Here is a 12,240-nt window from a genome sequence, read left to right as displayed (position 1 = left end):
TCAAAATTTCTGAGGCTTCCTTGCTTTCCTCAGTGTGAGCCTACCCAATTTTGTATGTTTCTTTTAAACCTCTGTTTCTGTAAATTCCCCCTATGCCCTGGGGTTTTATGTGTCAGGCAAGGGAATAAGAAACATACTAGCCATTTGAAAGTGTATTTGTTTTCACCCCAGCTCAAAAATTGCAGTTAATAAGTCTTTAATAAGAAGAACAATGTGTTCTCTATACACCCCTATATAATGTGAATGGAGTCTCAATACCTCTAAAATACCCCAGCATGTATAGCACTTACCTGAATACCAATGACTGATCAAGAAAAATAATTTCCATTCCCAGCAGAGCTTCTGAGGTCAGGGGCATTCTGCTCGATGATTGAATAGTTGTTCAGTTTACAAGGTGGCATGAAAGAAACCAAGGACTTCTCTGCCTTTTGGAATCATGCCCAACTTGTCCTGACTCAAGGAAAACACTAACACCATATTAAAAGCTATAAAATGTTGTTGTGGTTTCTTCCTCCAGCATACAGATTGGAAAACGGCATTAAGTGAATGGAAACATTTGCCCTAACTCTGTAACATGCCCACTTGCAATTCCTCAAACCAGCATCTTCAATACCGGTTCTGAATGTCATGTTTCATCTGGGCAGGATAGTATATGCTAGGGCCTCATTAGCACAGTGACTCTTCCAACTACTGGCAGCTTACCAGCAAGCATCATTGGTGTTTGCTTTAGGTACAGGTGTGAACTGGTTGAAAATTGATTTCTGAACTACCCCTAGGCAGTCCTGATGGCTTAGGCAAAGAGATTGAGCGAACTAGTTAATTTCAGTGCCATTAGTGAAGCCAAAGAATGAAAAGGGATAAAATTGCAAGAGAAATTATATTTTCTAGCTGCTAAGTAGATAATATGAATAATGGGGTGAAATGATTACCATCCACCATTTGAGCACCAATGGCCTAGATGTTGTGCGAGTCTAATTAAGAGCCAATGCTCTTTAGGGAATAACATTAAAAACAAGCACAGGAGAAGCTGTTTCCCTCCATCCATTCTAATACTCCACTAGGATCAACATAAAGAATTTCTTATCTACATCGTAGCCATGCACTTGGAAAACCTTCCCTTTCTCTTTCCCTCCAAATAAGAACAGCTTCAGGAACAAAGTTGGTTTTGTATTAGACAAGACAGGAGTAGGCAATAAATTAAAAATGCCACTGAATATAATTTGGCCATATCTCTGCCACTCACTGTCAAACCACAGAGGACTTACCAGAGATATGCAACTACTAATTAGAGGATTGTAAAGAAAGAAAGGAGAAGTATGAACCTGTGTATATGTATTCATTGTGGATCCCTCTACAATGTGTCACTGTGAATCCCTGTCACTCCTAGACTAATGACACACAGAGAGATGTGGATGAACTGATGCAATAGCTAGGGAGTTAGTCATCCTTCCTGGTATTAAAATCACCCAACTTTTAAGGGTATGTTCATTTTTTTCCTGTTTTTGATGCTGCATGATACCTGTATATACTATTTGAAGTTCAGCCAGTGTAACCAAACCAAGAAAATGGACCTCTGGTTGTTCATGTTTCCATTACAATTGCAGAATCTGCTTGAGAAGAAATGGGATAAACTAGAATAAACAGAAAATTTCATCTATTCTCTGCAATATAAAATAATAGTTAGGAGTGATGATTTTAGTGTCAGGTAGATGTTGGATCAAATCCTGGCTTAGTCACTTTGCAACAGTGTGACAATGTACACAAACCACTTAATTTCTTAAAATGTTGATTCTTTCAACTGAGGCTACTAGTGCCTACCTAACAAGTAGGATGTAAGAGTGGAATGAATGAGACAATGCACGCAAAATGCTTAATGAAGTATCGGGCGCAGAGAAAATGCTCAATAAATAAGTAGGCCTTGTTATTAGGCAAAGCTTGCTCTCCGTGGTTCTGAAAGTCTTCCAGGTTGACAGAAATCTGATAGATTGCTTAAATATTCCTCAAGAGAAAAGGGCATAGTCAAAGGAATGGAGAAGGCCCTGAAGTCATACCCGGATGTCAAATTCGCTGTTCAAAAAAGGAGACAAAAATCACCCTGTTAAAATTCCCCCCTAGATGTTTCACTTCTAGATTACACCATGTCCATCTGTCTCCAGGATTGGGCATGCTGGTCTATGCACAATCTGGGACTGTTCCCAAGAACTAGTCAATACTTGTGAATTTAGATGAAGATAGCTTCTCCCAAAATTAAAACTTAGAGGTGATACCTTTAATTCAGAACTTTTACTTCTCGGCATATGGAGATAATATTCTTTCTCTACTCAGAGGCAGTTAATAACTTACCATACATAGAAAATAGGTCCTTGTTTTGCCTGATAATAAATGCTTACCCTATTTCTGTCCCTATATGCCCATTATGGTCTAATGTCCTTCCACTTTACATTCAAGTCAGGTAAGCAAGGCAGCTTAGGTCAAACTGCCTACGTTCCAATCCAGGCCACTTCACAGAGGAGCAGTGATATGTGGGCAGGTTTGGTTTATTTGTTTGTTTGTTTTTGTTTTTGTCTTAAATCATTCTAACCTTCATGATCCTCAGGTGCTTTCTATGAGGATTCATAAGAAATGCATATAAAGTATCAATATTATTATGAGACTCATTGAACACTCAAGGAATGACTGCTACGGTTATCAATATTGTTATTACTATTACCACCAGTACTGCTATTCCTTACTCAGCACTGCCATATAAAACAAAGTCCCCACTCCGTGCTGAGCTCCTTTGCTCTGAGTACTTCCCTCCCTCTCTGCTATAATTCAAGAACAAAACCCTGCAAGGCCCACACCTTCAGTGAAACTGTTTCTCTCCTGACATATTCATGGTGATTTTCTCATGTACCTATTTGCCAACATGACCTATTATTTTAAAGTAGGGGCTCCAGAGTCATTTTGTAATCTCCTAGCTCTCCCACTCCCATGCTGAGTGACACTGACTAGTCAGTGTATATAACGTCTCCGAAATTTCCTTTCCTCATCTGTAAAATGGGATCATAACAATGCCTATTTCATAAGGTTATGGCAACAATTCAAGCAGATATTTGTAAATTGCCTGTCCCAGCATCTGGCACAGAGTAAGCATCTCTGAATGTTCGCTGCTCAATATAACTCATATCTTATTACATCCCCCACCAGATGTTCAATAGATGTTAGCTCTTTTGACGTTTCCTGTGTCAATGGGCTATCAACATGCAGATCTAATTATAGACGTTAGATTGACTATTCTACTAGATACAATTTATATATAGATATATATATATATAGACTTAAAGTAAAAAGAAATAGCCACCTACTTTACATATGAAGGTGTAGACACGCTGGCTTGTTCTTCGGATTTCCTGTTCATAAGCAACTACACATTCAATGCAGTCAAAACCTTTCAGATGTGCCTCGTTTGGGTACTGACTGAGATGGACACGTAGACTACTACATTTCCAACCCTAATTTTCTCCTGCAATGAATTTTGATTATATAATTTCCCTCTTAATTACTTCTGGCAATACCCCTGCTCATGGGGCTAAACAATGTCACGGCCACCTTCCTGTTTATATCACCTAAGTGCCTCTGCACTTGTGCCCTCCTTTAGATGCTGCTTGGATGAGCTACGCAAATTCCACACCTTTAATCTCTCCTCATAAATCAAACCTTCCCTTCCCTTAATCTGCTTCCCTCTCTGTTGCCAACCTTTCCCCAATCTGTCTCCATCTTTCTCCTACTGAAGCTACCAGAAATAAATGCTACAGACTAGAGGTGGGTGAGCTGATGGATATGAAAGAATGAAAAAAGGAAGAGACTGGAAAATGGAAGGAGAGCAGGCAGAGAGGCAGCCCCAGAATTTGTGCAGAAGAATGATGGAGGTAGGCTCTGTATCTGGGAGACTGTAGCTTATCTCGCTCAGGCCATGGAATAAGGGAGAGCCTCTGGGATAACACCACAGAAACCTGTGCAGAATGTTGGTGTGTGCTCTCCTATCACTCTGGTTAGTATTTGTTCTTGTGGTTTTTCTTACCAGCTTCATGTCAGGATTCCCTTTATTTCTCTCTCCCTAACCCCCACCCCCAAAAGGAATTAGCCTGTCTTTTCCAAGTTTAATTTCATTTTAATCATTTCTGCTCATATTTCCAATCTGTTTAGGGTAGGCTTGTGTACTGTCATCAGTCCACACTCCTGTTTGTAACACCTTCCAATTTAATATTGTCTGCAAATTTCATTAGCATGCAATTTACTTTCTTTTCCAGATCATTTAAAAAAAAAAAAAAGGCCTCACCTAGCCCAAGCTGTTATGAATCTCTCCTCCATTCTCCCCAAATCTGGGCCAAGTGGGAATATTATCATTTACCATTATCTTTTGTTTATAATCTTTCAGCCAGATTTCGTCTAAGCCAATTAGAACTAATCTTGATGGCAAAAGAAAATTCAAATAAATAAAATCAAACCCCAATATCCAAAGCCTCACTCAAGAGCAAAGATATAGCATGGTCAATGGTCAATATTTTGTTTATGTATCACTTCTCCATAGTAATCTTCCATACACTTTCAGTGCTCTTTCCTCAAGGCCAGTACAGAATTAGATCTGTCTTTATGAGAATTTCACAAGTACATCAAAGGGATTAAATCCATCAGTCCCAATTGTTTCAAGTTTCCATGGAATCTTCACCTCCTGTGGTATTTTCAAACTCCAAGGGGGCAGGGCACTTTTCTGCAGAGGAAGCTCTTTACAAAATATCAGAGACTTACTTCTTTAACTTGTGATGCTCAGGAACCCACGGTCTCCCCTAAAGTAGAAAGTTTTTGCCACCAGCCTTGGTACTTGGCATGTGCTAGTTAACGAAGTTCTATTTATGGCTTTAATGAGGATAAAACAGCCATTTCTTAGCTAGGTGCCAGATACAGAGATTGATAACAAGATTAATCCTAATATAATTCCCTTAATAATGGCTAAAAACCACTCAAGTACCTTAATACATCAAGATGTAAATGTTTTATAATACCCATAAACAGTCTCAGAACCTAATAGAGTTAATTCCACTAAGATTGAAACAAGTGAGAGGTGGTGCAAAAATCAATTTGGCTTCACCTCCAATGATTTATCACCACCACCCCCAGGATCAATTAATTTTTCACTAAGAAAACGTCTAATGAAATTTTAGAACAAAGGAATGGCAAATAAAACACCAACCTTGATTCAGACTCACATAATGGGTTAGACATATTTCAAGTTTCATGATGATAAAAAAAAGTCTAAATGAAAATCACCAATAATTTAAGATTTAATATCAAGAATAATGTGTTGAGCTCCTGATATAAACCAAAATAACAGCCACCTGCTCTGTCCTAAGTTATATACAAATTCTCTACATTTTAAATTACAGATAAAGGTTTATGAGGGAGTGGGGAAACACGGTGTCACTTTTTTACATCCTAAAAATAAAAGAAAATCTTTGTAAAGACACAAGATAGTAAGAAATAGCTCAAAAAGGAATTCATGAATAATGATGAAATTGTCACCTTTTTGCTTTTTGGCCCCATTTAGACTCACTAACCCTGAAAGTAAAGTGCAATTTATTAAAGTAAGAAGCAATGCATAGATTTATGCTCTATGCAATCAACCTCAACTCTGCTTGGGTTGTGCCTCCATTTTTTGCTGAGCTTCACAATTTCCCTTGTTTAGAGGAAAAAAAAAAAAGAGCACAGACGAACTTCTCAGGGAAAGGAATCATTCTTAAAAGGAAGGATTTTAAGGTGAACATTTACTCCCCAGCACTGGGGCAAGAAATTGCCTGAAACGAATCATCCCTGAAAAGGGGACTGAGCCAAAAGGGGTGATGTGGTCACAAAGTACATGACTGCAAATTTACCATCCCTCTTTATGGCTTTCCATAAAGTCCCTTCAAGCAAAATGGCAAAGAGACGCCCCATTTATACAGCATAAAAATTAAGTGACTAATGGGCTATATCCAATGAACTCCTACCCACTTACAAACTATGAGAACTTCAAATTTTAATTCATTCAGCTCAAGGAGGCAGCAGAACATCATCACCTACCCAATGATTACTTGAAATTAAATTTCTGGCCAAGTAAAAGTGAGCCGTGAAAGACAGTCCATGAGGGTAACCGTATTTCTTCAAGGGCTTAACAGCACTATTGCTCCATCCACAAAAATCAAGTTTCTAAAGTCACCTCAGTCAGAGTGTTTTATGTTTCTATCACAGGTCTTAAACTGCCAACCCTCTGCCCTATACTCCACATTCAAAAATATGGGATCCAAAAAGTTTTATACAGCACACATAACCCAAAGAGTCAGTATATTTTCCTAGAACTACATAACTGATTTATGATGATACAATTTATGAATCATTACAAAACATGTATTATTTTTTTAGTCATCAACAGTTAAGTTACATGTATTAGAGTTCTCTCGAGAAGGGATTGTTTTTGTTTTACAAAGTGACAACAATTGTCCCAGAAGGCAAGAGTTTGTTTCCTAATCCTTCCGGAAAAATAAGTTTATTTAAATTAAACTCACTCAACAAATTTTTCAACAAATGGTTATTGAACACCTGCCATGTGTCAAGCACTGCTCTAAGAACTGAATATAAAGCATGAAACATGATGAGTGCGGTCCCTATCTTCACAGAGTGTCCATTCCAGTAAGGAGCAGAGATAACAAGCAAATAAAAGAAATAATTACAGACTGCAATAAGTGCTAGGCAGGAGATGGACAGGATGCTCTGATAGAGAATAACAGGACAGAACAGGGCTACTTGGGAAATAATGTGACATATCTACATAATCTATTAATGCATGGGATAAAATTAAATCCAACATTAGAAAAAGACATACAATCATCCAACACATATTTATTGCCTAATTAGCATGTCTCTAAAACAGATAAAGTATGAAAGCCTATCGTGTAATAGTCCATACATTTGATGTGTTTATCTAAAAAGATTCTGAGCATGGTTCTGAGGACTGTAACATAATCACAGCTTCCCTTTTCCTTTGAGTTACCTCCACTTATCTTTTTCTTCACTGCATGTGAAGAATTATTCATTTAATGAGGGGTGATATTTTAGAGAAAAAATAATTTTTAAATCCATTCATTTCCATCCCCTCCAACAATAAAAAACTTACCACATGCAAAATTAAAATATACTATAAAATTATAATAACAAAAAGTGTGTAGCACCAACATCAACACATGAATTAATGGAAAAGAATATATAGAAACCAATTCTAGCACATGTGATAATTTAGGATATAATACAAAACTGTCATCACTAACAAGTTGTGGGTGGAGATGGGGGGAGAGTAAGAATTTGGTGAACGGTGCTGAGAAAAATGTTTAAAATATTTGGTGGAATTATTATATTATTCCTTCTATATTTCACAATCTTAACTACCCTCACTATATTAATTGGCAGCAAAAATAAGTGCTTGCTTCTATTTCTTGATAATATTTTCTATGCCAATTATGTCTACTTAATGAAAAGCACATTTTTATTTATATGCCCCTTACATTATTATAGTAAATAATATAGTACCATCCTGAGTGCACAATGGGAAAAAATATGGACTTTAGAATTATATATACCAGATTTGAGTCCCACATCTGCTATATCAAGCACATCTGAACACATCACTTAACCTTTTTACAGTTTTAACACCCTCATACACAAAAGGAAAGTAAAGGTGTTACTAATTCCTGTTCTACAGGGTAGTTTTGAGACTCCAATGAGTTAAGATGTGTGACAAAATTCTGTGAGAAGTAAAGCACTGCATAAATATCAGTAGTCATTATTACAGTTAAGTGTTCAATAAATGTTTGCTGATTGAAAGATATTAATTTTACAACCCCTGAAGCTTGACTAAAATAATCCCATGGATGTAGGTGTGTGAACACACTTGGACTGTGTTACATTGGGATAAGAGTGCTAAGACAGCATGGCCCTCACTGCAATGGACATGAATGGGGCACTCTGTAGGGGCAAGGCTGCATACTCCATTTTGCCCTCTAAGCCAGAGGGAGAGAACACCTCTCAGCTAAGAGTTTCACAACATGGGGTCTCTTGAGTGTTTCAGTCTGTCTGGTATGCATTCCTGCTCTACATAGCTGGTGCTTCTCATCATTTGTAAATTAATTTAAATGCCACCTCCTCAAATAGGCATTCTCTGAACATCCTATCTACCTAAGTCCAGTTGTCCCCCATCTGTTCATTCCCTTCATAGCGCTTATTATTTTTAACTTTATAAATATTCTTTTTCAGTTAACCTTTTTATTTTAAGGTAGTTGTAGATTCACATGCAGTTATAAGAAATAAAGAGAGATCCATGTGCCCTTTACTAGGTTTCCCCCTATGGGGAGGTTGCAATATTGAGACAGTATATAAAGTCAATACAATCGGGCGCCTGGGTGGCTCAGTCGTTAAGCAACTGCCTTCGGCTCAGGTCATGGTCCCAGAGTCCTGGGATCGAGTCCCACATCGGGCTCTCTGCTCTGCGGGAAGCCTGCTTCTCCCTCTCCAACCCCCCCTTGCTTGTGTTCCCTCTCTCACTGTGTCTCTCTCTGTCAAATAAATAAATAAAATCTTTAAAAAAAAAAAAAATCAATACAATCAAGATTGGCACCCTTCCACCCACATAAGGATTCCTCAGGCTGCCCTTTTCACAACTATACCCACTTCCCTCCTGCTCCCACCCCCTCCTTAATCCCTGGCAATGAACATTCCATTTTCCATTTCTACAATTTCGAAATCTCGAGAAATCTATATAAATTTTATCATACTATATGCAACCTTTTGGGATTGAATTTTTACATTCAGCACAGTTCTCTGGAGATGCACCCAGGTTGATACACGTATCAACAGTACCTTCTTTCTTTATGGCTGAAGAGTATCCCACGGTATGGACGTACTACTGCTATGTAACCATTCACCCACTGAAATAAATCTGGGTTGTTTCTGTTTTGAATAAAGCTGCTATAAAATCTGTGTACAGGTTTAGTGTAAACACAAGTTTTCATTTCTCTTGGATAAACACCAGGAGGACAAGTGCTAGGTTGTATGGTGCCTGCATGCTTAGTTTTTAAAGAAATTGAAACTATTTACCAAAGTGGCTTTACCGTTTTACATTACTTTCTTTCTAGCAATGCATGTATGCACAATCCAATTGCCAGTGCTGGCATTCACTACTTTTTATTTTAGCCATTCTGACAGGTGTGCACTGATCTCACCTTACATTTTTAATCTGCATTTCCCTAATGGTTAATGATGTTGAACATCTCTTCAGGTGCTTACTTGCCATCTGTATATTCTCTTCCGTGAAATGTCTCTTTATGTCTTTTGTCCACTTTCTCACTGGTTGTTTGACTTTTTATGGTTGAGTTTTGAGGGTTCTTTATATGTACGGATCTTTTGGAAAAGTTTTCTCCAAGCCTACAGCTTGTCTTTTCATCCTCTTAATAGGGTGTTTTGCAGAGAAAAAAAATAAATTTGATGAAGCCCAATTTATCATTTTTGTTATTTTATGGATTGTGCTTTTGGTGTCAATTCTAAGAACTCTGCCTAGCTTAAAATCTCAAAGATTTTCTCTTCTTTTTTTTCTAAAAGTTTTATAGTTGTATGTTTTACATTAAAGTTCAGAAACCATTTTGAATCAGTTTTGTATAAGATATGAAATTTAGGTTGAAGATGGATTGGTTTCCCAATTGTTCCAAGGAAAGGAATTGAAAGGATATCATTCCTCCATTGAATTGCCCTTTTTTCTTTGTCAAAAAGACTATTTGTGTAGATCTATTTCTGGGTTCTATATTCTGTTTTATTGACCTATGTGTCTATCCTTCTGCCAACATCGCAGTCTTCAGCTATATGATGTCTTGAAGTCAGGTGGACTCATTTTTCCCACATTATACTTCTTTTTCAAAATTGTTTAACTATTTTAATTGACCACCTTTCCATATATTTTGAGGATAATTTGTCTTTATCAACAAAAATTCTTAGTGGAATTTTCACAATAATTATATTAAACTTGTTTATCAATTTGGGGAGAATTTTCATCTTTATTGTGTCATTTTCCAATACATGAACATAGTAAATCTCTCCTTTAACTTTTTAAAAATTATTTTTATCAGCATTTTATAGCTTTCAGAAAACAAGTTGTATACATATTTTGTTAAAATGTTCACCTAAGTATCTTTTTTGAGTCACTAGAAATGACTTTAATTTCCATGTCCAATTTTTCAGATAGTTTTTTTTTTTTTTGTCATGAATGGCTGTTAACGTTCATCAAATGTTTTTTTCTACATTGATTCCTACGATCAAGTGATTTTCTTCTTCAGCCTTTTAATAAGCCTTTTAAATACACTGATTTAATTGTGAATACTGACCCAGTCTTACATCCCCCAGAATAAATTCCACTTGGTCGAGGTGTATAATTCTTTTTCTATATTGTTGAATTCTATTTGCAAATAATTTTTTACAGACCCCAAAAATACGTTTTTATGTCTATGGCCATGGAGGATATCGGTCTACAGTTTCCTTTTTTTTGGACTGACTTTGTTTGATTTGGGTATCTGGGTAATAGTAGCTTCATAAAATGAACTGGAATGTGTTCCCTTCTGTTTCCTAGAAGAGATTACATATAATTGGTGCTAATTCTTCTTTAAACATTTAGTAGAATCCTCTGATGAAAACATCTGGTTCTGGAGATACCTTTTTTTTTTTTTGAGTTTTTAAATTATTAATTCTATGTCCTTAATAGTTACAGAAACATTCAAAATATCTATTTCATATTAAGTGGATTATGGAAGTTTGTGTTTTACAAGGAAGTGGTCCATTTCATGTATGTTGTCAAATGAATGCATGTAGAGTTGTTCATAGTGTTCACAGCATTCCCTGATTACCCTTTTGACATCGGGCAAGGTCTGTAGTGATAGTCTCAGTTCCATTCTTGATATTGATCATTTGTGCCTGCTCTTTTTCAATTTTGCTAAGGGTTTGTCAATTTTTTTGATCTTTTCAAGGAGCCAGCTCTTCATTTCATTGATTTTCCTTTATTATGTTACTGTTTTCAATTTCATCGCTTTCTGCTTTTATCTTTATTACTTCCTTCCTTATTTGCTCTGGGTTGATTTTGCTCTTCTTTTTCTAGGTTCTGAAAGTGGGAGCTTAAACTATTGACTTAAGGCTTTTCTTCTTTTCCAATGTATTCATTTATTGCTATAAATTTCCCTCTCAGCACTCCTTTAGCTGTGTCCCACAAGTTTTCAGGTTATATTTTCATTTTCATCCAGTTCAATATAATTATTTATTTCCCTGGAGACTTCCTCTTTAGCCCATAAATTTTTCAGAAGTGTGTTGTTTAGTTTCCAGGTGCTTAGAGATTTTCCTATTCTGTACCTGTTACTGATTTCTAGTTTGATTTCACTGTGGTCAGAGAACACACTTTGTATGGTTTCAGTTTATTTTAAATTTGTTGAAGTTTGTTTCATGGTCCAGAATATGATCGGTCTTATTATATGTTTAATGGACACTTCAGAACATGTATTCTGTTGTTGGTAGATGGAAAGTTCTATAACATTGGATAGACACCGTTGATTAACGGTGGTTGAGTTCTTCTTTATCCTTGTTTATTTTTAGTTTTAAGTTTTTCTTCTTATTTATTTTTATTTATTTATTCATTTGAGACAGAGAGAGAGAGAGAGACAGAGAGCATGAGCATGGGAGAGAGGCAGAGGGAGAAGGAGAAGCAGACTCCTTGCTGAGCTGGGAGTGCAATGCAGGGCTCAATCCCAGGACCTGGATATCATGACCTGAGCCGAAGGCAGATGCTTAACCATCTGAGCCACCCAGGCACCCCTAGTCTAAGTTTTTCTTAACTGGTAGTACACTGGTGTTTAAAGTCCCTAACTTTAATTGTGGATTTTCCTATCTCTCCTTTTAGTTCTTTAATTTTTTGCTTCACATATTTTTCAGTTCTGTTGTTTAATGTATGCACATTTAGGATTGCTATGTTCCCTGTTGGACTGACACTTTTATATTCATTATAACCATTATATTCTGTCTCTCTTGGTCTCTGGTAATTTTTTTTGCTCTTCAGTCTACTTTGTCTGATACTAACATAGTTATTCCTACTTTCTTTTTATTGGTTTTGCATGATCTCTCTTTTTCCATTCTTTTATTTTCAAA

General features: G+C 36.6%; 1 protein-coding gene across 1 annotated transcript in view; it reads right to left on the bottom strand.

Moving 5' to 3' along the window:
* The window catches only part of RBFOX1 (RNA binding fox-1 homolog 1), a 1,177,605-nt gene extending 1,169,159 nt beyond the window's left edge, over positions 1–8,446 (bottom strand). Inside the window, exon 1 of the mRNA XM_032392249.1 lies at positions 3,348–8,446. Within this exon, the coding sequence (XP_032248140.1) occupies positions 3,348–3,400 (53 nt within the window). The 5' untranslated portion in view covers positions 3,401–8,446. The remainder of the gene's footprint in view (positions 1–3,347) is intronic.
* Positions 8,447–12,240: the final 3,794 nt, after the last annotated feature.

The sequence above is a fragment of the Phoca vitulina genome, unplaced genomic scaffold (genome assembly GCF_004348235.1).
Source record: "Phoca vitulina isolate PV1807 unplaced genomic scaffold, GSC_HSeal_1.0 scaffold66, whole genome shotgun sequence".
Lineage (NCBI taxonomy): Eukaryota > Metazoa > Chordata > Mammalia > Carnivora > Phocidae > Phoca > Phoca vitulina.
The sequence above is the reverse complement of the archived record's forward strand: the minus strand, read 5'-3'. Positions and strand labels throughout refer to the sequence as shown.